This window comes from Orycteropus afer, unplaced genomic scaffold, assembly GCF_000298275.1.
Source record: "Orycteropus afer afer isolate SDZICR_OR568_19922 unplaced genomic scaffold, OryAfe1.0 scaffold00217, whole genome shotgun sequence".
In the NCBI taxonomy this organism is placed as follows: Eukaryota; Metazoa; Chordata; class Mammalia; order Tubulidentata; family Orycteropodidae; genus Orycteropus; species Orycteropus afer.
In genome coordinates this window covers 5,059,715-5,086,705 of record NW_006921804.1, presented here as the reverse complement: position 1 = coordinate 5,086,705, position 26,991 = coordinate 5,059,715, and the positions used below count along the sequence as shown (strand labels likewise).

The following is a 26,991-nucleotide window of genomic DNA, read 5'->3' as shown; positions in this document are numbered from 1 at the left end:
GAGCAGATGTGACCTTCAAATCCATCCCAGCTTGTGAGAGGTCCTGCCAGAGGCAAGTTTGGAGTGAGGTGGGAAAGGAGAGTGGGCTGGCTAAGATCCCACAGCTAGGCATTCCAAGTCTCTGGTGACCCCTTTCCTTGCTTCAGCCCCATCCAGAGTCAACTCTGTCCCCTCCCATATATAAGTATACACCCTCAGTCACCCCACATTCCTCCCCCATCTTCAGCAGTCTGTTCCCTACAAAACTGCAGCCCAACTGTCAGCATTCCCCACCACCACCCCACCCCTGGCTTCTCCCTCAGCCCTGAGTCTCTCAGACCAGCAGCCTTATAGTTTTCAAGAATCTTTATTGAATTTTGGTCAGCATCATGCACATGTCTGGAGGAGGATCAGGAGAGACCTCAGCCAACAGAGCCCCTGACCCCATATGAGGAGCATTCATTTCTTGCGGGGCTGCTTATCAGGGAAGCCTTCGAAGAATTCATTACACATCATGGCAATGCAGGACAAGAAGACGCAGTACTCCTGGAAGTCCACTTCATTGTCCTTGTTGCTGTCCAAGTTGCTCATCAACTTCTGGAATGCAGCTTCATCTCTTCTTTTCTGGAGGGAGAAGAGGCTAGAGTAGAAAACTAAAGCCTGATGGTAGAGCCAAGACTAGAACCAGGTTTCCACCTCTAGCCCAGAACTCCAGAGGTTTACATAGGCCAACCTTTGGAACTCCAACCATCAGGGTTACAGCAGGAAAGGGTGTGCTTTGGATGAAAAAGAGTTCACTGTGTACCTGGGTGCCATCAGTTGAAAACGGGCCACAACATCTTCTCCTAACATTGTTTTAAAAATCCAATTAGTTTTGCTTAGAGGGCATTGGGGAGCTCTGGTAGCATAGTGCCTAAGGCATTTGACTGCTAACCAGACGGCTGACGGTTCAAACCACCAGCCAGTCCTCGGAAGGAAGATGGGGCAAGCTACTTCCATAGTGATACTGCCTCGGAAACCCAAGGAGGGGTTGCTATGAGTTGGGTCCGACTCAACAGCACATAACATAACATAACATAATAGAGGGCATTGAGTTAACGTTAATTGTGGTAGAATATTTTGGAAAAAGATAGCGAGAATGGTCACACAACTTGAAGAATGTAATCAATGTCACTGAATTATACATGTAGACGTTGTTGAATTGGCTATATTTTGCTATGTGTATTTTCACTAAAATTAAAAAAATATTCCAATTATGTAATGGTAATGAAAACAATATATAAACCATATAAAGTTTTATACAAATGGGGAAGATTTTAAGGGTATGAGTTTCTCCATAACTGAGTCTTCACATTCACAGGACAAATAGAAACTCAAACATTATCTATTACTAAAGTGGTGGGAAGACTCAGTCTCTGTTCAGATCTCAGTTTTATGCACTTGAGAAGTTATTTGGCCTTGTTGAGCTTCAGTTTTCCCTCCATTTGGGTTATATAATAAGTACACAGGGTCTGGCCCATCATCTCACTGTTCATTCTCAGTCTGCTTCCTGTCTGGGGCCGGTAAGTCAGGGAGAGTGTTCACTGTGTTTTTACCCTAGGCATTCAAATGCAAGCTTTCTGCCCTGTCTCCCACTTCCAATGACAGATACCAATCTAATGTTCTACAAAAGACCCATGACTCCCAGGGCTTTGGCCTTCCTCTGTGGAAACCCCTCTTGAGGGCATCCTCCCAGATGACACCCACTCACCCCCAAGAAGCTGGGAAGCTCCCTGGTCAACAGCTCCTTTAGCTCCGACTTGTTGAGTTTGAACTTGTCACCCTCCTTGCCTGAGTACTTGTGGAATGTGGACACCATCACATCCAGGGACTTCTCCAGGGGATGTGCCATGGTGGCAGTCAGGATCTGGGGGTGGGGGGAGTCACAAAGGCACCCTTATCTAACTCACCCCCAACTATGTGCCCACTGTGCCCCACCCCACTCCCCATTCCTCAGGGACTCCTTGGCAAGACTCTGCTTCCATGGCTGGGGAAGCCCAGGAAGGTGGGCTCAGCTCCTGGGGTTGGAGGTGGACATGTGGAGTGAGAAACACAAACTTTGAGTGATGAACATGTGCACAACCCACTGCACTGGCTCTGGAGATTCAAACAAAGCTTCCTGGGCCTCCCTCGGGCGGTGCCTCAATAACAGCACTTTTTCCACAGCTCACTCAGTCCATTCACTCCCACAGCCAGCCCACAGTTGCCCCGCCCCAGCCCATTCTTCTTGCTCCCAGAGCTGGGTGCAGCCCATGGAAGCCTGCCCAGGGCCCTGCAGCGGAAAAAAACCAGCCGCTTTGTGCCTGGCATAGGGCGGGGCAGGACGTGGTGGCACAGTGATTGGGGGCAAGGAGGGGAAGCCCAGGGCTACACAGTTCCTTGCAGGGCTCACAGGACATCACAGTTGCTTTCTGCCTCCACTTTGCTTACCGTGCTGGAGTGTGTACACAGTCTTGTGCAACCCAGCAAACACAAGCCAATGTGCATACACTTTGTCACACACACACTGAACACACTGCAGCCAACAATCTATGTTGCCTCAGCCTCTCAGTACCCCTCAGACAACTCAAGTCCAGCCACCTCCACGCTTCTTGCTGTGTATTTGCTTACCTCTCTTACACCCACACAAACACATACATCCCACCCCCAGAGCCTCCATTTGAATGTCTCATCTGGATCCATTTAGCACATCTGGCCCCCACCCACTTCCCCTTCTCCTGTCCCAGAGCCTTGGCCTGACACCCCTTGCATGCCATCAGGTGACCACAACTTACCAGACCAAGAGAGAGGAAGCGCTGGGGAGAGAGAGAAGATCGGGGAGAGAGAAAAATGGGGGAAGCCCAGCGGTCTGACCTATTTATACCCTGGCCAGGCCCTGCCCATGGCAGGGGATGGGGGAGAGCAGAGACAACCCTTACTGTGGGTTGATGCGGTAAGTGCCACAGCCCCTTCAACAAGCCCAGCCTGAAAACTGAGCTTCCCATTCTCAGCAGACACAGACAGTAGGCAGATGAGCACAGTGGGTGCAGGCAGGGACCTCCATGGGTGGGCACCACCCATTGTGTAGAGCTCACCCCAAGTTTTAGAAAGCTGGAGGGAAGGGCCATCTGTGCCTAGCATGTAGGGGACAGAGAGGGCATAGTCCCACCAGGCAGTAGGAAAGCTAAGGGTGGTTGGCTGCTCAGAAACCAAGGGTCCCAGTACTGGGACAGCTCCCTCTTCCCCCCCCACAAAGGGGGCTCTGCCAGGTTGAGTGAGGTGGGGGTCAGGGAGTCAGAGGTCAGGAGGGGGAATGGGCTAACCCAAAGGAGGTTCTAGGAATGCCTCAAGAATGTATGTGGAGAAAGGTCCTGGGTAAGACAGTGATGGTGCTGGAGGTTTGGGATAGGCTGTCAGGAGGGGGAGTTGAGAGTTTTAATAAGTGTCAGGAATGAAGAATTCAAGTTGAGGTGGAGAACTAGAAGTGAGATGGTACAAAATGGGGAAGTCAAGTAGGTATTAAGGTTGAGGTCCTAGGGTGGGGTATGAGCTTGGGATAGAGGTGGCTATGGCCTCAGGAGAGACTCTCCTCAAAGTATCCCTTTCCCCTCCAGATCAGGCCATCCCTCTAAGGCTAGGAGCAGACACCTCAGACACCCCTAATCCTATTACTTCTGCCCTCTGAGTTCCCACAGTCCAGGGCAGGGAATAAACACCCCTCCCAATACCCCATCTACCCCCACACACAACCCAACCCTTCTCAGAACATCCTGTCACGAGGACTGGGCCGAGTTCAGCTCTGTGGTCCCCAAGGAAACTTAGGCTGCTGTCCCACCCTTCATGACAGCCCAAGGGGGTTTCTCTGTCAAAAAATCCAGAGAGAGAAAGAGCCTCTCAGGTGTTCCCAGGACTGAAGTTCTGTGTGTGATCCCACCCCTCCTGCTAGACCATTGAGCCCATTTCATTTCTGTGAGGTCAGAAACTACCCTCAGGGTCCATTGGGAGCTCAGGGATCCTCCCCTTAGCCTCCTTTTCTCCAGTGGAAAAGACCAGAAAATAGGGGAAAAAAAGATCTCAACAGAACTCTGTCCCAAGTCCAGCAAGTCCTCTCAGAAGAACCAAACCAAGCTCAGCTGATGCCAGTTTTTTATTAGGAGTTAATAGACTCTTTTCCATCCAGGGTCTCATGTGTCCACACTCTGTTGGGCCATAACTTCCTCAGAACAGACCCCCACCTCTTCCCATCCTGGACCACAGGCCCTGGTAGGAGGTGTAGGCCTCAGAGGGCAGGATGGAGCCAGTTGCAGCACTACTCCTCATCAGCTGTGCATCCTTGGGAAGGTCCTCTCCTATGTCTCTGGGCTTCCTGGGCAAAATGGGTCAACATCAGGGTGAATCTGGGGAACTCCACATTGAGAGGGGTACAAGGGAAAGGGCAGGGAAAGATATGATGACCTGCCCAGGTCTACTTCAGGGACAGATGGAGCAGACCCTGCTGTTCCAGGCCAGCCCATCCCTCTGGAAGCAGCAGCTACTGGGAGCAGGGAGACTCTAGGGGACAATCCTTGAAGTACTCGTGGCAGTAGAGGCAGAGGCAGGCAAGAGAGCGCACGAATTCTGCAAAGTCCACCTCACAATCCTTGTTGGTGTCCAGAACAGTCATGAATTTATTGTAGTCACACTCCCGAAACTCAGTCTGTGCAAGGGAGGGGTCAGAAGAGCAAGCTGAGGAGGATCAAACAGCTTCACACACTCCTTTCCTCCTGCCCCTCCTAATTGGTCTCACCCCATCCCAACCCACCCCTTCAGCCTCAGCCTACCTGTTCTGATAATGCATCTATTTCAATTCCCTTCCCAAATCCTCCTTCTCAGATCATTCATTGAGCACCTACTATTTGCTACTATGTGCCAGACATCCCTCATGATGCGATTACTCAATCCTTCCAACAACCATACAGGTAGCAAGTGTGATGATTATCTTCCCATTTTACAGATGAGGAAACTGAGGTTTCTGCCATGTCAGTCCCCTCCTTGTCAACTCCATGCACTGTAGCTTCCACCCCTCCTGCTGTCCTTTGTTCGTGCTTGTCCCAGAGTCTCTCCTTATTAAGTCTAAGCAATATCTCCCAGCTGGGTTGGGGGGTGCTCAGAATGCTCACCGGGGTCCAGTTGGACATCTCCTTCTGTAGCAGCTCTTTCAGCTCTGACTGACAGAGCTTGTACTTGTCCCCGCAGCGTCCCGCATACTCCTGGAAGGTACACACGATGACAGCCACTGCCTGCTCCAGGGGTCTAGCCATCCTCACTGTCATAGAACAAGAGTGTGACTCATGGCAAAGGTCCAGGCCAGCCTCCCTGCTCAAAGTGCCCTCCATGTTCCCCAGAGTCTGCTCCGGGACCATCTTAATCTTCTCTGACCAGCCCCTCCTAATTTATCTCACTGTTCCCCCTGAGTGTTATTTTCCTGGATGGAAGTCTCATTTCCCTCATTTCACTGAAAACCCCTCAAGGACAGAATGTCTCCCCCACCCTTCCACCCACCTGGGTGGTCCCCGAGAACTCTCTGATTCTCTCCCATTTTTTCTCAGTCCCCAACATCCAGGAGGGGCCCAGTCCCACTTCGTACCACCCCATGAGACGCAGCCAATGGCATAGAAGTCTTCTCCCTCAGGACCCCAGAGTTTCTTCCTAAGAACTTGCATATGGAGACCCTCACCCAGCACTGCTTTGTCCTCAGGCTCTTGGAGAAGCAGTAGCAAGAGAGTCAAGTCTGAGTGAGCCCCTGCTGCCTTACCATCACTCTCCTAAGGGTCCCTCCTCCCTCCAACTCAAGGAAGCTGCATGCAAATCCTCTCTGCCTCTCTAACTGTGATAATAGGCCATTTATCCTATCTGGATCTCAAGTGCCTTATCTGTAAAACAAGATACACATGCATGGTCAGAGATATGACCCAGATGTCCAGCTCCAGCATTTACCAAACCCTGATCTATCCATTCTGAGGCCTTCTCCCTGACCCAGGGATCTTAAGATAGAAGGCCCCATTCAGTTGGAGGGGAAGCCCCTTCCTGGATTTGCCCATCTTCCCCCAATTCCACTGCCTCTTCCCACCATCCTTCTGGGAGGAGGCCTCCAGCTAGGGGAAACCCTAAGGCAGCAGGAAGGCAAGAGTTATTTCCATGTGAGCCTGATGACTCACTCCTGGCTCCCCCCAGGGACCCTGCAAAGCAGAGCAGCAAAGACCAAAGCTTTCTCCATGATTCCCTCACTGTCGGCCCCATGGAACAAACAGCCAGCATGGATGGTCGGTGACAGGGAGGTGAGGGTAGTGCCAAAAACTGCCCAGGCTCTAACTCTGTGACAGCCCGAGATTGCAACTGGGAGTCCAGGAGCCCCAGAGAGAAAGGAACGATGATCCTAGGGACTAAGGGAAGCTCAGAGGTGCTCAGCATGCCCTTCTGGGCTCCCACCAGACTGCCTAGCACCACCACTCTTGCTGTTCCTGAAACTGGGTGTCTGGAGACTGAGTGGAAATACTCTCTTCCCTGTGTAGCCCAGGCCTGTCTCAATCTGTCCTCAGGAATGAAGCAAAGAAAGAAGAGGGAGAGGAAGCTAACTGAGGGTAACGCCAAATTTCTAGCACATTGCCCCCACCAACAACCAGGTCGCAGCTCTGCACACATCCTAGCCAGAACTTCCCAACAGCCTTTCACTTCCCAAGGGAACCCCTGAGTCTGCCATATCTGACTTCCCTCACTCCATCAATCCCTGCTATGGTCATCCTTCTGCCCCTATGCCCAGACTTTGAGCCAGGAGACAGGCAGACTAATGGAGGCCCTCTGAATTTCCCCAACACCTTATCCAAGGCAAGACCCAAGCAGCTAGTACTCACCACTGGGTTGGTGTTTCAGCTACAGGAGCCTAAAGAGACGGCATCCCTATTTGTAGTTTACCAAGGGAGGAAGGGAGCAATTATGGGGGGCCCAACTAGGTCAACACTGGCGATGCCCCAAGGACTCCCTGCTTCCTTCTTCACAGCCTCTGTTACAGCCGCATCCACCCACCTATTCACACACACATCAAAGGCCCACTGTGGGGCATCAGACACCACCTCCCACCATTCGTTCTCTCTCTGCCCTCTTCCAGAATGGGTAGCTGGGTGCAGCCTCCTGCCCATTTCCTTCTAGTGTGCTTTGGAGGACATAGGTTGGGCTGGTCCATACACTCATCCCCCTAGCTCATCTCTAAGAAGACACCCTCAGAATACAAAGTGGGGACACACTTTATCTCACTGAGGTGGCCCTCCAGAGAATCCTCTTGCCAGAGGGGACCTTCGAGAGCAGGTCTCATCTTACACATGGGAAAGCTCAGACCTATGAGATACCACCCTGCCTAAGCCCTAGATCACTTCTTCTGTGGTAAGTTATTTTTAGCTGTTAACTGCTCATAATTTATTTTGAGCAAAATATTTGTGGGATTTCTTTGAGGCCTGGGGTGAAGATGTGTCATATCACTCTCTAGGCCTCATCTTCCTCATCTGTCAATGATGGAAAATAATAGCAACTACTTCAGAGAGTTGCTGTGGAACTTAAGTGAGGGCCCTTCTAGAAGTATGGCCTTGAGTTTTTGCCCTCCCCCGCCCCACCAAGTGAAATGAGTGAATCTGGGCTGATGTGTGTCTGGAGTTCTGTAAGGGCTGTTTTTCTTTCCTCCCCTGCTCTGTTTGGCACCAAGGCAATTTTCCTTGCAGTCCCATGGGGGTGGAGTAGGGTTTCCTCTGGCATTTAGTTTAAATGTGTAGCCCTATGAGGTTCTAGCATTAAGGGTGATCTCCTGCTTGTCTCCCTTTTTCAGGTGAGCCCAGGGCTCACCCTACTCTGAGAACCATCAACACTGAAAGACAGATGCCTTGGTTTTCCCAGTGCCCTCAGGGCACAAGTGGTCCTGGTGCCCTGCTCACCTCCTGGCTTCTGCTTCCCCTTCAGATTTTGACCTACTCATTCCTTATTACCTTGACACCACTTCAATGCCTCAAAAGAGACTTTTAAATTCTATCCAGCAATTTGAGTGGTTTTTAGCTGTTAGGTGTTTCCAGAAATGGAAATCCCTTCATATGGTTTCCCTATTCTCTCCCCCCATCCCTAAGCCTGAGAGTCCCCCTCCTCATTTCACAGAAAGAGAGGTCAAGACTAGAAGAGTGTGGGAAAGGGAAGAGGCCTCTGAAGAAGACTTCAGTGAGATCTGGACTTCACCCTCAGCCCCCAGCACCCAAATTTTACTTGTCCCGTCATCTCCTTGAAGAGACAACCCAATGTGGGTGATGGGAGTGAGCAATGGAGGAAGGAAGGGAGGGAGAGTTGTGATTAAACCTGTTTTATAGGCAAGGAATTATGGGGAGTGTGGGGGTGTGGAAAACAAAGGATAGTCTCACAGCAGAAGTGGGGAACAGCCTGGACCAGCAATTAATTCAGATCTAGGTCAAGCACCTATATCTGCCTTTGATATCCCAGCTCTGCCCCTAGCCATCTACCTTAACCAGGTCATTTCACTCTCTAGTCCTCATCTTCCTCATCTGTCAATGATGGAAAATAATAGCAACTACTTCAGAGAGTTGCTGTGGACCTTAAATGAGTTTATATAAAAAAAAACTCATGGAATAAATAGTAAGGGCTCAACAAATGCTGAGAAGTTGGTAACTTACCCAAGGTCACATAACTGGAAAGTGGCAAGCTAAGACCCATTCAATGTTCATACAGGTATTTATTGTTAGGTGTCATCGAGTCATATCTGACTCATAGTGACCCTATGTACAGCAGAACAAAACACTGCCCAGTCCTGTGCCAGCTTCACGATCCTTGCTGTACCTGAACCCATTGTTGCAGCCACTATGTCAATCCATCTTGTTGAGGGCCTTCCCTTTTTCTTTGATCCTTCACTTTACAAGCATGATAAATACAGGTGTTTAGAGGTATCCATCCCAGGCATCACAGGGGTCACTGTGAGTCGGAGTTGAGTCGGTGGCAGTGGGTTTGTTTTTTTCATTTACTAGGTATTTAGGGCCCTGGTGGTGCAATGGCTAAAGTGCTCAGCTGCTAACCAAAAGTTCAGCAGTTTGAACCCACCAGCTGCTCTTTGGGAGAAAGATATGGCAGTCTGATTTTGTAAAGATTACAGCCTTAGAAACCCTATGTAGCAGTTCTATTCTGTCCTGTGGGGTCACTATGAGTCAGAACCAACTCAGTGGCAGTGGATTTGGTTTGGGTGAGTTATACTGGACATTGCAACCCCTGGGTTATGCAGTGGTTCATGCACTAAGTTGCTAACCAAAAGATTGCAGGTTCAGTCCACCCAGAGGTGTCTTAGAAGAAAACCCTGATGATCAGTTTTCTAAAAACTAGCCATTAAAAACCCTATGGAGAACAGTTCTAGTCTGACACACATGAGGTTTCCATGAGTCAGAATTGAGTTGACAACAACCAGTCTGGCTTTGGGGTTATACCAGGCATTGGTAGATACAGCCATAAACAAAATAGATGCAGTCTGTGCTCCATAGAGGTGACAATCTAGTAGGGGAAACAGACAATAAAAAACAAATGTGGAATACACTGGTGGTTTATGAAGAAAAATAAAGCAGAGATATGGGGCCCCAATGGTGGGGACCATATATGAATGGTCAGGGAAGAACCCAGAAGCCTGGCTCCAGAGCCCATGTCCTTATCCACTAGTCTTAGCACAGATCTAGGTAGTAGCATCTTTGTTTACCAACTGGGAGAGTTGGAGATACAGAAACTGCAGAGCAGACAGGCGCCTTGCTCTGGGAAGGTGGGTAGCTAAAGGGTGGGTGGGAAAACAGAGAGGATGGGTGCAGGTACTTTGGGCTTGAAGACTGTCGTGGGAGGAACCCTTCACCTCACCTTCACTTCAGGTTCCACCACCCTTTTGCCATCTCACCCTGAGCAGGTCCCTTACCTTGTTTGGGCCTTAATTTCCTTGCCTCCAAAACGGGTTCAGAAGAATTCAATGTAATAAGGATTGTGAAAGTACTTTGTATCACTTTCTGTTACCATGGCTGATGTCAGGGCAGAGGTCTGTAGGGCTAACTCAACAAACAAAGGCTGAGTCACTTTGATGGAGGGCAGGAGAGAGCCAGCTCTTCCTCCCCAGGACATTTTTTGTGCAGTCTTCCACCTCCACAAGGTGGAGGGCAGAGCTGCAACTATTCTTCTTTTGTGCCCAGATTTTTCTTGTGATTGGACTCTTCCTGCCCTGCAGGAAGTTTTTCCCTAGCATTTACCCTGTATCCCCTTTTCTGCTGTGGCTCCAAACACATACCATACAAACTGTCCCTCTAAGGACAGGACAGAAGCCATCCTCTCATTTTCCCGTCCTTTACTGGCCACACACTCAGTTCCCCATCCTTGAACAGAGTCCCGTCCCCTTGGCCTCTCACCTTCCCAGAACTCTCCCACTATAGATGTGGAGCTGACCTGAGAGATGTGCCACATCTGGAAGATAGGGATCTCTCTCCCCACAGGCAGGAGCAGCGTGAGGCTGTGTGAAGGGTGAGAGCAGGTACTATCTGATCTGGCTGGACTTCCTACAACTGACCCTGTCCCTCTTCCCCTCTCTCCCTCTTTTCTTCTCCCTATTATCGCTACCATCTCCTGGGAAACGGCATTGCCCCCCTGAACATGGGTGTCTGGTTCTGCACATTAGTCAGAAATGAAAAGTGTCCTAGAGCACCTGGACATTTCATGTGCTTGTGTCAAAAGGGCCTGGGCTCCAGGGGTGGGGTCACCCCACCCCATTCCATAACCCCATGTAGCAATGAGGAGCTCTGGTGGCATAGTGCACTTGTAGTGTGTTTGACTGTTAACCAGAAGACTGGCTGTTCAGACCCACCAGTCACTCCAACCCACCAGCCATTCCTTGGAAGGAAGACTGGGCAAACTACTTCCATAGAGATGCCACCTCAGAAACCCAAAGAAGGGTTCTATGAGTCAGAACCCGCTTGATGGCAGTGAGTTTTGAGTAGATGTGGCCAATGAGCCTTGTCAAACTGATTGATCTCTTTTCTCATCCTCTCAGACACGTCTGAGGATATGTAAGAAGAGGTATTTGATTACTGGGGCTGGAGCCAAGGAGGTCTTTGCTTCAGAACTGGGAAGAAGAGGATCTGAATTTGCATTGAAGAGATGCAGTGGAGCTTGGACACAGCACCTCCTTTGACTGCCTTGCCTGAGTGTGCCCATTTACAGAAGGGAGCAGAGAAACAGTACAGAGATCCAGTCCTCTAAAGATGGAAGCCCGAAGAACCCTATGCAGTCACTTCCTTGCCACAGAAACCTCCTTTGTCCTCAGTCTCCCTTTTCATATAGGGTCAGTAGTCTTCCAGGGATTGACCCAAAGAACAGAGGCCAAAGGGGCAATAGGGCCAGAACACGAATCTCTCAAACCAAACTCACTGTCATTAAGTCGATTCTGACTCATAGCAACCCCCACCAGGTTTCCAGGGCTGTAAATCTTTACGGAACCAGACTGCCCCATCTTTCTTCCATTGAGTGGCTGGTGGGTTGGAACTCTATTTCCTCATCTGTAAGGTGCAGAAAATAGTAGTACATTCCTCACACAATTGTTGTGATGACTAAATGAGATGATGCTTGAACAGGCCTAGCAGAGAGTCTGGCCAGAGGGACAGATGTTACTCCCTCTCTGTTTCCTCATCTGTAAAAGGGACCTAATGATAGCTCGCCAGGGTTACCAAGAGGCTGAAATGATAGTGTGCAGGAAAGGAGCTTTGAGACCAGTTGTAGAAATGTTAATTATCATAATCATGATCCCCTGACCTATATTGACTAGCTCCCTTTCCTACAGAGTATTAAGAAGGTGGGCTTATCTCTTTTTATTGTCATGAAAAGAGACCATTTATCCTGGAGGGCCTGCTTGGTCATGCCTCACCAGTTCAGCAGTTAAGGCAGGAACAGTAGGTGAGAACAAGCAGGTTGTCCCAGCATCCTCTAACTCAGCTCCTTTCCTCTCTGGAGAACTCTAGTCTGAGCTGCTCTTTATATGGTTCCCAGCATCAGAGTTTCCCAGGGAAGTAAGGAAATTATTAAGGAAAATAATGCCTATCTGTGCAGTATCCATCCCAACTATTTTATTAGAATATTATTTTATTAGAACATTGGTTTTATTTCTTTCAAAGTGGCACATGCTGAAGTAAAAATACTTGGTTGAAGAAAGGAGTTAGCCATATGATTCAGTTTAGGCCAAAGAGATATAGGTCCATGGGGAGGGCACCCTTTCCATACTAAAAAAGCAACAACTTTTTTTTCAATTTTTATTGTGATTTGGGTGGAAGTTTACAGAGCAAATTCATTTGCCTTACTCTAGGTCGTGCACATTTTGTTTTATGACATTGGCTGTGATTCCCCATAATGTACCGCCTCTTTTCCCACTTCCTCCCTGTAGTTACCTCTTCCCTATGTCCCTCTTTCCTATGCATTTCTTCCCCCTGAGATATCTCCCTGTGCAAATACTTCCCATCTTTTCTGCCATGATTGATCATTCTAAGGAGTGTATCTCCCTGACATAAATATTCACCCTACATGCCTGTCTATTATTTGGCTGAAAGCCATAGAAGTGAGTTCAACTCCATACCTGAAGGGTAACTAGGGGCCATAGTCTTGGCGGTCTCACCAAGCTCTATCAGACCAGTAAACCTGGTCTTTTTTATGATTTTGAGTTTTATTCCACATTGTTCTCCAACTCTATCCAGGATCTCCTGCACTGATCCTTTTCCCAGTGGTTGACAGTGGTAGCCAGGCACCATCTAGTTCTTCCAGTCTCATGGTCAAATAGGTTGAGGTTTGCATGGTCCACTAGTCCCCTGGACTAACTAGGCAACAGTCCTAGAGAGAAAAGCTTTTTACAGGCACTCCATCTTCCAGCCTGGATCATGAAGAGTAAGACCAGGAAGTACAGTAGCCATCTTGTGATCATGAAGCAATAAACATAAGGAAAAAAGCATATATGCTGTGGACTACAGAGCAGAAAAATGAAAAACCTCTGGGTCCCAGATGACATCACTGGGCTCCTGAATTGGCCCAGAATTGCCTGCCCTAGACTTCTTTTTGTATGAGTCAATTAAAGCTGCTCCTCACTTTCTTTCAACTTGTTACTAACAATCTCCTTGAGGTTCTCCCACCTGCCACCACCCATTGTCTGGTCCCAACACCAACAACACATGTTTTAGATTTTCATAATAGCAATATCCCACTCATGTAGGTTTTTGTTGAAAGATGCAAGAAGGACTACATATAAGGAGCAGAACTGAGCTCTAATCGAGAATGTGGTGACATGTATCTGACTCAGTTTCAGAATTGCTATGGACCAATGACCACTCTGCACCTCCAATCCACACATCCCTTTTTTTTTAATGTGTGTGTCTATTGCAGTTCTCTATCCCTGTCTCACCACCATTGTAAGTTGAGTATGTTCACAGGTCTTAAGAATCAAAAGAAACCATACTGAGCAGCTATACTGCACATAAGAAGCTTCATCCAACTTGACTTAGATAGCAAGATCCTGAATTTCAAGCTGATGCCTTAATGGGATTAAACTTTGTGGATCTTAGCAAGGAGGTAAATGTATTTTGCATATGAGGGTGATATGAATTGTAGTTTCATGAATGCGCCTCCTCGCATTAAGAGAGAGAATCTAATTCTCCTCTCCTTGAATCTGGGCCAGCTTTAATGACTTGTTTGATTAATAGAAAGCAGAAGAAGTGATACTCTGGGATTTTCAAGGCTAAGTCTTAAGAATCCTGCCTGCTAGACTTCCATTTGGGCCTCGTGGAATGCCCTCTTTGAGCACATACTCTCTCAGAACCTAGATGTCATGCTGTGAGAAGCCCAAGCCACATAGATAGGTCATAGGTAGGCACTCCAGTTACAACCCTAGCTGAGCTCCCAGCTGACTATCAGCATCAATTTCCAGGCATATGAGTGAGTAGCTATCTTGGAGGCCGAGTTCAACTGAACTTTGAAATGACTCCAGCTCCAACTTCTATCTGCAACTACACAAATGAGGACCACCAACTGAGCCCAGTCCACCCACAGAACCATGAGAGATAACAAATTTATGTTTTAAGCCACCAAGTATTGAGATGGTTGTTATGCAGCAATAGATAACCAAAGCAGCATCTCAGATCACTGAATCAATCCTGAATTGCCTACCCCAGACTTCTAGTGGTGTAAAACATTTAAACACAATTTATTTAAACTACTGTTAGTCAGGGGAGCTTTGGTACCATAATGCCTAAGGCACTTGACTGCTAACCAGAAGGCTGGCAGTTCAAACTCACCAGCCACTCCTCAGAAGGAAGGTTGGGCAATCTACTTCCTTAGTGATACTGCCTGGGAAACCCAAGGAGGGGTTGCTATGAGTCGGATCCGACTTGATGGCAGTGCATTTGGTTTGGTTTTTGGTTTGCTGTTAGTCAGGTTTGCTATAACCTATAAGTTAATACATCCATAACTAGTAAAAATTTTGGTAATTGGTGGGATCCATCAATGAAAAAAGAACCTAAAATGTGGAATTGACTGAATGGAGGGGAAAAACTATAAGATATGAGGACCTAACTTTTGCAGGCTAGAAAGCTGGCAAACCTGGTTATGAGATGACAAAGCATTTGGTCAAAATGTCTTTTTTGTACCCAGGCTATAGTTTTAGAGAAAATGGTAGAATGTTGACATGAGCTGACTCCTTGTAGCTTTTAGCACAGACCCACAGGAGAGGAATGAACTCCAACTAAAACTAGCCAGTCTGAAAGCAGATATTAAAAGAAATACAACTGTGCTTTAGGAAAAAAAAGAAGAGGTGTACTGTCTACAGCCTGAAAACTTACAAGAAATTCTTGTAATGAAGGCTGGCAGAATGATTAGACCAACTGACATTTCATGAGCAGATCCTAGAACAACTCATTTTGCTCACAGTGTTCAATGTCCTCCTTTATTAGAATTCTAATTTTATCTTTTTAGGAAATGATAGTGTTGGCATGTGGTATTTGCCTTTTTATATATTTTTTATTTGGCGAAAAGAAAAATATTGGCAACTTATCTCAATTTCCAAAATGTCACTTGCATTTGAAATCTCAAAATCTAGAACCTAAGGCCTTGTGAGATTTCCAGAAGGAAAGTCAGGGCCCAGAAGGAGATGGGATCTGAGAGACCCTCAGCTTCCAGCATTCCAACTGAGCCAGTGAAATTATGGAACATCACTCAGAAACTAATAAAATAAAAATACTATATTCAGAAAAAAAAAAAAAAAAATTTATTGAGCACAAAACCAAAAGGTTAGAAAGTCCTCCTGGGCCTGAAAGACCCATGGGCAGGAAGTCAAGAGTTCTGTTTCAAGGTCGCACTGAGCAGCCTTGGAAGAAGTCATTGCACATCATAGTGACGAGGGCCAGAAAAACAGCATACTCCTGGAAGTCCACTTCCTGGTCGCTGTTCTCATCAAGATCACTTATCAGTTTCTTCAGTCCCTCCTCATCCACCTCTCCCTGAAGCAACAGAGGATATGGTCATCATCAAGTTAGCCCCCAACCCCATATCCTTGTCAAACACAAAAGCAGACACCACACACACACTTGCCAGTTCCTTTCACACTGGACAATTGGGTAAGTGGTGGGCAGGGACCTCCTAAGCACTACTAACAATGAGTAAGGTCATGTAGACATTCATTGGTGAGAGTCACCAACCCTGCCCTGCTGGGAGTGGGGAGTATGCCAGGTACTACTCCAAGCACAGTCTCAGCAGCTCCAGTCTTCATAGGAACCCAATGAGTAGGTATCACTACCTCCAATTTGCTGATGAGGGAACTAAAGTTTTCTGGGTCCAACACTGCCCCAGCAGAGTGAATTTAAAAATTTAAAAAAAAAAAAAAAAGCCTCTTTGTGTGTGTGTGTTTATTATGGTGAAAATATACACACCCAAACATTCGTGAACACAACTTCCATGTTTACAATTCAATGACATTGATAACATGATTATACTTTTCATTTTGTGCCATCATTATTGCTTTCCTTTTGCACCATTAGCATAAACTCAGTGTCCCCCCAAAAAAACTCCCCTTTATCCCTTCTTTACACCCCTGGTAACCATGAATAATATTAGGTTTCTATATATTTGCTTATTTCATACAAGAGAGATCATACAGTATTTGTCCTTTTTGCAATTGACTTATTTTGCTCAGCATGATGTTTCCAAGGTTCATCCATGTTGTGACAGGTATTGAAAAGGCAAATTCTTTTTACTACCAACTAAAATGAAACCAAATTAGAAAACTTTAACCAAAAAAATAAAAAAGAAAAAAAAAAGAGTGGGAAAGAAGGGCATGCCTCCTATGTTGAAAGACTGAGATCTGATTTGGGGATTATCCATGAGTTGGTGTGGCAAGGGGCAAATTGAGAGTTGACTACACACATCTCTCAGCAAAATGTCCCAGCATACACGTCTTAAAGGGACTTTTCTCTCCCTACACACTTTAGTTTGGCACATTGTTATTGTTGTTGTTATGTGCCGTCGAGTCGGACCCGACTCATAGCGACCCCTCCTTGGGTTTCCAAGGCAGTATCACTACGGAAGTAGATTGCCCCATCTTCCTTCCGAGGAGTGGCTGGTGGGTTTGAACCGCCAGCTTTCTGGTTAGCAGTCAAGTGCCTTAGCCACTATGCTACCAGAGCTCCCTAGTTTGGCACATCGATATGGAAAAAGAGAGTGAGAGCAAGCTGTATAATCTTAAACCAGCCATTTCCCCTCTCTGGGCTCTAGTTTCTCAACTCTACAATGAGGGGATTTGACAGATGGACTTTGAGGATTGTTAGGATTGGAACATCTGTTCTCTACCATGAAGGAGAAGTTGGTGGGGGAAGATCTTGGCTTTACCTTAGCATCTACATCAGTATGAGGATGGGGAAGATAGGAGGAGCTGGAGAGGAGATACACCCTGTGCCTTACACACTCACACACCAAGACATTAGAGGCCCTCTCCACCCAGGCCTGCCCCACTCACCCCCACAAAGCTGGGTAGCTCCTTGTGCAGAAGTTCCTTCATCTCCCCCTTACTCAGCTTGAACTTGTCACCCTCTTGGCCTGAGTACTTGTGGAAGGTGTTGACTATCACACTCAGTGCTTCTTCCAGGGGACTGGACATCTTGGACCTGGGGCTACAGAGATGTCAGGTAATGGTCACACCACCAAGCTCTTGAGACCTCCACCCAACCTGCAGGACCCACTTCTTCCTGTGAGTCTCAAACTATCTCCCCAAACTCCTTTCTGAAAGGGAAGACAAGGGCTGTCTCCCCACTCAGGCCAAGGCTCCTTGAGGGCAGAGGCCATATCTCTACCTCATACTAAATCAGAGACTCACCAAGAGCAGGGACTCATGTCCCCTCTGATTTCACTTGGGGATCCCTGTGGGTAGGGTTCCCCCCTTTGAGACTCTGTGGGAAGGGAAACGACAGATGATCCCATTTTCACTCCTCTCTGTGCGGCTCCTTCCACAGGCTTTGTGTCAAGCATTGAGTTCCATAGGCTTCTCTACAGCTAGTTTGCAGGGGGTACCCGGGCTGTCTGGCAGTGGTCATGGCTACAGCTTAAGAGTATGAGGTTCACTGAGGAGTCCTTTTCCTACCTAGACTAGGGGCTCCTAAGGCCAGAGTGTGTCTCTTTCCTACCTAACTTGAAGCTCCCTTAGGGCAGCTTCCTCTCTCAGATTAGGGCCTCTCAGAGGACAGAGATTCTGTCTCCTGCTTGCATTGAAGGCCCCTGAGCCATAAGGTGCCATCTCTTTGCAGACAGAGCAAGTTTGGGTAGGGTGAAGGCAACAAAACATCTCCACCAGTAAGGAACATGGCTATTTGTTAGGATTGGAACCAAAGAAATTAAATGCCCAGTGCCCTTGGGATCAAGTAAGACTCTGGGGACACAAGAACAGACCTAGGGGTCATCCTTTCCAAGGTTCTGCCTCTGAGCTTTCTCAGGCCAGCCTGGAAAGGTTAGGCAGGTTCCAGGGTGAGGCCAGAAAAGCTGATGCCTGAGGCAGGGAAAGCCCTGGCCCATCCTACCAGCCCTGCCTTCACCAAGGCCGGGAAGGGCAGAAAGTGGCAGTGAGCCACTACACCAATAGTTAGGACCAGGACCCAGGTGAGTCAAGCACTTGAGATCCCTGGCTCTTGTTCTTCAGTCCTGCTACAACCCAGGACTTTGTAAATAAATAAATAAAAATATACCTCATACTCCTAGACCTCAAAACTATACCAAACTCACAGTCGTTGAGTAGATTCTGACTCATAGCGACCCCCACTGGGTTTCCAAGGCTATAAATCTTTATGGAAGCAGATTACCCCACTTTTCTTCCATGGAGTGGCTGGTGGGTTTGAACCACTGACTTTTTGGTTAGCAGCCAAATGCCTCCAAAAAGACCCATGGACTGAGATACTCAAAAATTGAGAGAGCCACGGAGGGGCCCTCAGATTAAGACAGCCACAGAGAGACCCCTGAAACTGAGATCACACAGAAGAACCTGGAATAAGATCCCTCAATCTGACACTCCACAGAGGGCCTCCCAAATGGGAGAGACCCAGAGAGGCCTCAGGCTGCTCCAACCAAAGAAACTGGAGTGAAGATACTGTGGAGACTAAAAGACAAAGGGACAAAAGCTGAGGCCCCTACTGCCCACTGCCGCTTCCCACTCTCTCCCACCTCCGTGAAGGCAGTCTGGCAGGATGGGCCCACTGCCGTCCCTGCCTCAGCAAGACAGATGTACTCACCAAACCGGGTAGCAGACAGAGACCCAAGAAGGAAAGGAAAGCAGCCAGCCACCCAGGATTGGGATTTATATGCTAGCTCCACTGGCCCCAAACTGAGCATTTTGAGGAAATCAAACTTGTTCCAACCTGATCGCACCAAAACTGGCCTCTTGCCACTCCGCCCACTCCCTTCACATCCCCTCCCTCCCAGAGACTGCCATTTCCAGGAGGGCTAGGAAAGGGCTCCAGACCCAGCCGAAGGCAGCCCCTGAGCCCACTCAGGTCACAGTGGGGAGTATAATGGAGAAGGGGCAGCCAGGCCAGGGCCCTGGGAGCTGAAGCCTGGGATGAGAGGAGGCAGCCCCTGTTCACAGAGCCTAGAGACTCATACCAGCCTAGTTCTCATGACATACCTGAGAACCACAGCTCATTCCTCTGTTGACAATTGCAGGAGTATGCCTGGCCTTCACAGCCTGGGTACCTCAAAGTCCTCCTCCCTGCCATTCCAGCTCCATGGGGCCTTGGTGTTCTTGTATTCTGAATGAGCAGAGTGAGTAAGTATGCGAGTGTGCCCAAGAGAGAGAAGGGGCCACCATTAGAAATCTGGTGCCACAGAAGACAGCTGTATCAGGAGCAGAAGGGCAGGGTTGACTTTGGGGCATGAGGGAAACAAAGTTACTTTTAATAGCTGGCACCAGAATGCCTCTTAATGAGGTAATGAGATAACTAGGGGTGATTTAAAATGCGTTGAAAGACTCCTTTGAGTAGGAAGTGGTCTGGAAGGAGACAGGGAAGATTGAAGGGATCTGGTTTGCTTTGCACACAACTACAGAAGGAATTTGGGGTTGGGGTGCACAAATGGGTCGGGCTGGGGCTAGGGTTGGCCTGTGCACAGTATAAGACAATCCTGAGGGGATTTAAAGGGAGAATAGGAAACACTTAGCCTCCTCTTCTTCAGCTTCCTGGGAATAGGGGTGGACAGGCTGTGAATAGGGGTAGGGGCACTGTGAGTAAGGAGCTACCCAGAGCTGAAACTATGGGGCTGGATAGCTTCCCAAGTCAGAAGGTCAGACCTAAGGTAGAGGCCACAGCCCAGGCCCTCCCTCCCCACTATTCTCACCTGCACATGTGCCTTCCTCACACCCAGAGAAGGGCAAATACTGTGGCCATTCAGAACCCAGCCCCAGGGAGGGGTTGTCAGGGAGAACAGACTTCACACTACCCCCTCCCAGGCCACCACTCTCCTCCTAGGCCCCCCTTCACCAACTGTTCTTTGTTGATCCCCATTCCAGTCTGGGCACCACCCTTCCTGTGGGCCCAGCTCCCCTCCCCCATCCAGATGTCAAGCTGCTTGCTACTCCCTCCCCCTCCCCCACTCCCATGCCCCACCCCATCCTAGGTGACTCACCCAGTGGTTCCAGGCCCAGATGCCCAGGCAGTGACTCAGCGGCACCGCCCTCCTCCCTCAGGGCAGCAGCAGTCCCACAGCAGCAAGTGGAAACCCCAGCCCAGCCCAGCCCAGGAGGACAAGCATGGTACAGAGACCCTTCACAGACCCCACCCCAGGGGAGCCCTGGACTATGCAACCGCAGACAAGCCTCAGACTAAGAACCAATCAGGAACCAGCCCACAAAGTCAATCATCTCTTCCTGGGGAGATCACTGTGGGACTTGGAAACCAGCCCTAGAAGGGTAGATGGAGTCAGGTCTGGGAGCCTCCAGTGTCCTCCTCTACAGCTTGCACACCTACCCAGTGTTCTTTCCTCCCTTGAATCCCTTGTGCTACCTTCTCTTCCCATCAACACCTGCTCTCAGGTAGCACTTGGAGTAAAAAATCCTTCACGCTGAGAGACAGGGAGCACTGGGACCCATTGCATGGATTGCTTTCCACAGTGATTCTTCCATTTTCACTAAGGACTTTAGCAGGCCCCTCTCTGCTCAGAAACCCCAGTGACATCATCAGGGCTCTTCTGTGAAGCCTACCTGTGAGATGCTCCAGACTCTGGCAGCCACCTGCTCTCTAGCCCCTCTGCATACACCCTAACTTCCTGGCTCATTGTGCCTTGAAAACATGGTACCTGCTCCAATCTCCAGGTCTTTACTCACGCTGACCCCTCTGCTCAGAATGTACCCCACCATATCCCCTCCGGTTGAAGCCCCACTTGTCCTTCAAAATCCAGTTAAATGTTACCTGCTTCATGGAGCCTTCCTCTGGCCCCAACCAGATCTGGCCTCCACCTGTTCTGTGAGGAACAGAGCATTCCTTTTCTCTTTCTCCAATGTCTCACAAGAATCGCTTGAGATTGCATCACTTGTGTACTTGTTTTCTCTCACACATCACCCCCTCATCCATGGTGAGCTCACTGGGCAGGGACTGTCTTCATTCCTACATAAGCGGTACTGGGTCTTGCCCACACCAGTGCCAACCAGTACTGATGGCTACAGAAATGACAATGGGGGAGTAGGAGTACTGACGTATATTTAGGAGCTTGGAGGTCTTCTCAGCTCCCCAAATCACACCACTAATTAAGCTACCAAATCATAAATTCTCTGGATCCCAGGAGTGGAACTGAGACACCAGGTTGGAAAACAGAACTTGAGAGAGTGACAAATCCCTGAGGATGACTGCAGGAAATACCTGGCTCCAGGGACCCACTAAAGGAGTGGAGTAAACTCACCAGCAGGCAAGGATGGAGAGAGAAGGCAGACAGAGAGAGGAGACAAAGAGGCAGTCAGATGGAGACCCAGAGAGAAATAGAGGGGGTGAAGGACTATGAAAGGGAGCTGGGAGAAAAGGTCAAAGAAAAATCTAGTCACAGAAACAGAGGAACTGTGAGGAAACAAGATGAACGAGAGGGCTGGGGAAACAGATGAGGAGCCACTCCTTACAGGGGGAAGCACCTGGAGGCCTGTCCATAACCAGGGTGTCTCCACCTCAGGAACCAAGTCAGGACTATGCCATCCAGCAAGGGCCACCTTCCCGGGCCTGGTAAAAATCATAATCATTTGCCACTAATTTGCTGTGAAGGGACAGTTCAGTGGTAGAATTCTTGATTCCCATGCAGGAGACCCAGTTTGATTCCCAATCAATACACCTCATGGAAAGCCACTACTGTCTGTTATTGGAGGCTTTCATGTTGCTATGATGCTGAACAGGTTTCAGGGAGCTTCCAGACTAAGATTAGGAAGAAAGACCTGGAGATCTGCTTCTGAAAATCAGCCAGTAAAAACCCTATGGATCGCAATGGTATGATCCCCAACAGATCATGGGATGGTGCAGGACAGGCAGTGTCTCATTCACCATGAATCTAGGCTGACTCCATGGCACCTAACATCTTGCTGTGTGACCTTGAGCAATTCTACTAAGGCAGAGAAACCAAGGCACAGGCAAGCAGTGGGGCGGTCATCTAAGACAGTGACTCTCCCCAAGCCCAACCTGAGAGGCTGGGTCATCACATTCCACCCGCCCCCTCACCCTGCTCCAGATGCCTGGAGTTTCCCACCAGCTGCCTGCTGCTCTTTACCCATCTAGTTCGTGCCCCCTTGTGGTAGACTTGTGTCATTACAGGACTAGTCTTCCTCTCATTCTCCTTCTTGTCCCTATCTGCCAGCCCTTGCCCTGCCCTGCTCTTGACTCACATAGAAGAAGGTAAGGCTGATTCATCCCTAAGTAACCTTCCCACACCCCTCACACCTGCCTGCACATATCAGGCATTTTCTGGAAGTTCCTGCTGAGAAGCCCAGGTGGACTTCTGAAATGGAACCTGGATACCTGGAAGTCTTAGGGACAAGGGTAGGAGGGAAGTAGGTGATGAAAGTGAAGACGTGAGCACTGCCAAGCTCTGCCCCCTCACCCCCTTTCCCTGGGCAGTGTGTGGAAAGAGACACGGCCTCACTGTAGGAGCCTGAGCTTTGAGTCCTGGCCTTGCCTCTGACTCACTGTATGATCTGAGAAAAGTTATATCATACCTCTAAGCTTAAGTTTTTTATAAGGATCATTTTTATTATCCTCCTAAAAAAAAAAAAAAAAAAGTTTTGTAATATTTTTTTCATACCAAACTGCATTAAATATTTCTCTCCCCTGTTTTATTAACTGAGCCTGGATGGCACAAGCTGTTTGCAATCAGCTGCTAAGCTAATGGTTGGTGGTTCCAACCCAACCAATGGCTCCACTGAAGAAACACCTGACAAACTGCTTTCATAAAGATTGCAGCCAAGGGCCTATGGGGAAGTTCTACTGTGTAACACATGGAATCACCATGAGTCAGAATTGGCTCGACAGCCACAAGATGGGGCTTTTGGGTTGGTTTGTGGGTTTGGGTTTTTTTTTTTTTTTTTTGGTTCTATTAATCAAACCTATAACTATCCCTTGATAACATGATCAGCATGAGAGAACTGCACCATCATTCAGGGTTCAGGTCATTTGTAGTGTGTTTGTGCACTCCTTTTGCTGAAAGGGTAAAGACTGGCATACTGGGCATCTACTGTGCACTAGGTGCTTTTTGTATGTTGCCACTTTGAACATATAACAATCCTGGAAAGTTGGTACAATCTTACCCTATTTTACAGATGAGGGAATTGAGGCTCAGGGAAGTTTGCCCAAATGTACACAATTAATAAGGGGAGGAGGCATGCCTTAAACTCAGGAGGTCACAATGTTGAGCCTCTCCTGAAAGCTCCAATAGTCTGCAAAGGCCCTAATCTTCAGAGTCCCTACTCAGACCAGCCTTGGTCCTCTGCCTATCCTCTCTCCACCCCACCCAGCCTACTGGTCTCTTTTTCCATCTCACTGGGTATCCAGGAGCCCTATAACCTCTGCTCGTACTCTGGTTCTAGCATCTTCAACAAGCCCCTTTCCTCTTGCCTGCAAATGTACTCTGGCCTTCCCTAGCTTTGAAATACATTGAAAAGAAATCTTCCTCAGACTCTTCCACCTCCTTTTAGGCCTCCCCTTTGCCACAAATACCATCTCCATAAACCCAATGACTCAAACCAGAAACTTGGCCATCCTCCTAGCCTCCTGCTTCCCCTCACTGTTCTCCAGATGTCCAGTCATTTGACCTATTGTTTCCACCTTCTAACTCTCCCTCAGCTCTGTTCACACCACCGTAGATCTGGAGCCATCATCTTGCTCCTGGACTTACTGCAAGCACATCAAACATTTCCCTCTTCTTCTAACCCTGCCCTCCACTCTAACCTGTGCTTGGCTCTGACACAGGGTGATCTTCCTAAACTCAAATCTGAGATGTCACTTCAGTTTAAAATGCTTCATGAACTTGCATATCTTTCAGGAGATGACTGCCCAGCCTGGCACACTTTCCTAGGCACATCAACTTTGCTGGCCTACAGGCCAGGCTCTATTGTGCCCCTAAGCCCTTGCCTATGCTAGACCCTCTCCTGGAAAGCCCTTCCTCAGTTTGTCCAGTTGTCAATCTCCTAATCATCTTTTAAACTCAGCTCAAATATCATCTCTGTGCAGCTTCCCTGACTACTCCCCAGCCTCCTCACACACGAGAGTGCATGAGCGTGCACACACACACATACACAGAGTTAGGTGTTCCTCTTATGTTCTTCCTATGAGCTTCTGCCCCTTGGCCCTTGAACATCTATAATAGCACTTTTAAAAATATATATATATTGCAGTAAAGATATATATAACACATTTGCCAATTTAACATGTTTTACATGTACAATTTAGTGACACTGATTACATTAGTAGTGTTGTGCAACTATCACAGTGTCTGTTGCCAAATTTTCCATCACCATTAACAGAAAATCACTGCTTCCTGAACAGTGGTTCCCCCTTTTCTCCTTCCTCCCACCTTTGGTAACCATTAATAAACTTTGGTCTCTGTGTACATAATAGCACTTTTTATGTTTATTCTTGACTATTTCCTTATCTCCTACACTAGACTGAGTTTCTGGGAAATGGCTGCTGTTGGTAGATGCTGTCAAGTCAGTTCTGACTCATCATGACCCTGTATACAGCAAACGGAAAAACTACCTGGTCCTGTGCCATGACAATTGTTGCTATGTTTGGACCCATTGTTGAAACCACTGTGTCAGCTTATCTCATTGAGAGTCTTCCTCTTTTTTTGCTGACCCTCTCTCTACTTTGACAAGAATGATTCTCTTCTCCAGAAACTGGTCCCTCCAGATACCATGTCCAAAGTACATGAGACAATTTCACTATGCTCACTTGTAAGGAGCATTCCGGCTATACTTCTTCCCAGATGGGTTTGTTCCTTCTTCTGGCAGCCCAGGGTATATTTTCACTGTTCTTCACCAACACCATAATTCAAAGGTATTAATTCTTCTTTGGTCTTCCTTATTCATTGTCTAGCGTTCATATGCATACAAGGTGATTGAAAACACCATGTCATGGATCAGGTACACTTTAGTCTGGGAATAGACACTAAGTATTGTTTATTCCTTGTATCCTCAATGCTTGGCACAGACCAGGTGTTTGGTGAATGGGCAAATGGAGCCACCATCCTCTCTCCTTCCCTTCAATTCCACACTTCCAGATGTAGGATCTAATTGCTATACCTTTCTCCTCTGAACATACTGCCAACCCAGAGTCTCTCCAGTATCACAAGAAACTTCCTTCTTGCCAATATCGGTGTTACAAAGAGGGCACCATTTAACATCCCATTTCTGAGAAAGATTCTTCAGAGGGGAGAAATTGCTCCACTCCTCTCTCCATGGCTCCTTCCCTCCTCCCCAGGAAGAGATGAGACTGATGGATCAACTCTTAGTAGGCTCAGCTGTGCCACTTCTAGGTTGTGGTTCCCTCTTTCTTATCCTGCCCTCACTTCACTCACTTCAGGAAGGAGGCTCCCCTCTTCCTACACTCCCCACCTCCACTCACGATACCACCACCCCACAGAGGTCTGCTGGTCTGCAATTGGGAGCTGCTCCTTTGAGGAGATGGGGAAAGTCAGTTTGGGAAGCAGCAGGAGAGGACTGTTGTTAGCCGCTATTGAGTAAATGCCAACTCATGGCAACCCCATGTGTGCAGAGTAGAAGCCATAGGGTTTTTAATTCTGTGAACTTTCTAAAGCAGATCACCAGCCTTGTCTTCCAAGGCCTCTCTGGGTGGGTCCGAACCACTAACGCTTTGGCTAGAAGTCTAGCACTAAACCATTTTCACCACCCAGGGACTCCTAAGAGAGGACTAGGAAGATCTTTTTGGCTTCATCTCTAAATTACATTCTCTGGTCTGCTGCTGAGATGTTGAGTCCTGCATGGCTTTTACTCAGAACTCAGAAGTGAAAAGAATAAAACCAATTAGTATCCTAAGAACTCCCAATATTCAAGCCTCCTCCTTCTTGATCCCTCTTTTGTCTTCTATGCCACTAATGAGGACCATTCCTCAGGAAAACCTGGCCAGGAACAAACCATTCCTTGTGCCCCAATGTCACCAACCTTGGACCACCCCTGGCACCACTCCTGTCCTGGTAAAAGTAGATTAGAAAGAGCATGGCTACTTCCTAGACAATTGCCCTGCACTGCTGGACCTTGGGCTTGGGGTTTTGCCTCCTTCACCCACAACTGCCTACAGAAAGCCAGTATACAGGCAGAGACCCGTCATTCCCAAAACCTGATTCAGGAGTCCTGGAAACTTCCACTTCGGCCTGCTGACTCTGTGGCCTCCCACAGCCTGGAGGCTGGCTGTTAGCCCAGAAAGCACATAGATCTTGGTGTCAGACAGATCTGGATCTGAAGCCAGGCTCTGCCAGTTGCCAAAATGGAAGGCCAAGGAAGAAAAATGCCACTCTGTCAAACTGGTGTTTTAACAATAATCAACATAAAGCAAAGTGAGTAACAATCTTCCCAGAAACACCCTACTTGAGAATGTGTTCTGTCTTGCTGAAAAACCCAGGTAACTTTCTAAATCTCAGAAAGAGACTTAGGGCAGCTTCAGAAAAAGAAAGGTGACTCAGGAAAATGAGCAGTGATTTTAAAAATTATAGGGTGTTGGTCATGATGAAGTGGTTTAAGGAATGATGTTTTAGAGATCAATGTTAATACTAGGAAATAGTTACAGAACAGCCATTAAGACTTTGGACTCTAGATTTGAATTTTGACTCTCCCCTATTCTAGTTCTATCAATCAAGATCTTTCAGCTATAAAAGGCAAAAATTCAACTCACACTCACTGAACAAAAAAAAAAAAAAAAG

The 26,991-nt window shown here is 47.9% G+C and overlaps 3 protein-coding genes across 3 annotated transcripts; all 3 read right to left on the bottom strand.

The window, feature by feature from the left end:
• Positions 1 to 438: 438 nt before the first annotated feature.
• On the bottom strand, positions 439 to 1,882 carry S100A4 (S100 calcium binding protein A4). Its single transcript, XM_007948583.2, has 2 exons — positions 1,730 to 1,882; positions 439 to 603 (listed from the first exon to the last, which is right to left on the bottom strand). The coding sequence occupies exons 1-2, from the start codon at positions 1,868 to 1,870 to the stop codon at positions 439 to 441; spliced, it is 306 nt and encodes a 101-aa protein (XP_007946774.1). The 5' UTR covers positions 1,871 to 1,882.
• A 2,646-nt stretch (positions 1,883 to 4,528) lies between these two features.
• Positions 4,529 to 5,297, bottom strand: S100A3 (S100 calcium binding protein A3). Its single transcript, XM_007948582.1, has 2 exons — positions 5,157 to 5,297; positions 4,529 to 4,693 (listed from the first exon to the last, which is right to left on the bottom strand). Exons 1-2 carry the CDS (start codon positions 5,295 to 5,297, stop codon positions 4,529 to 4,531), a joined length of 306 nt encoding a protein of 101 aa, XP_007946773.1.
• A 10,110-nt stretch (positions 5,298 to 15,407) lies between these two features.
• On the bottom strand, positions 15,408 to 17,212 carry S100A2 (S100 calcium binding protein A2). The gene is made up of 2 exons (XM_042782002.1): positions 17,072 to 17,212; positions 15,408 to 15,560 (listed from the first exon to the last, which is right to left on the bottom strand). Exons 1-2 carry the CDS (start codon positions 17,210 to 17,212, stop codon positions 15,408 to 15,410), a joined length of 294 nt encoding a protein of 97 aa, XP_042637936.1.
• Positions 17,213 to 26,991: the final 9,779 nt, after the last annotated feature.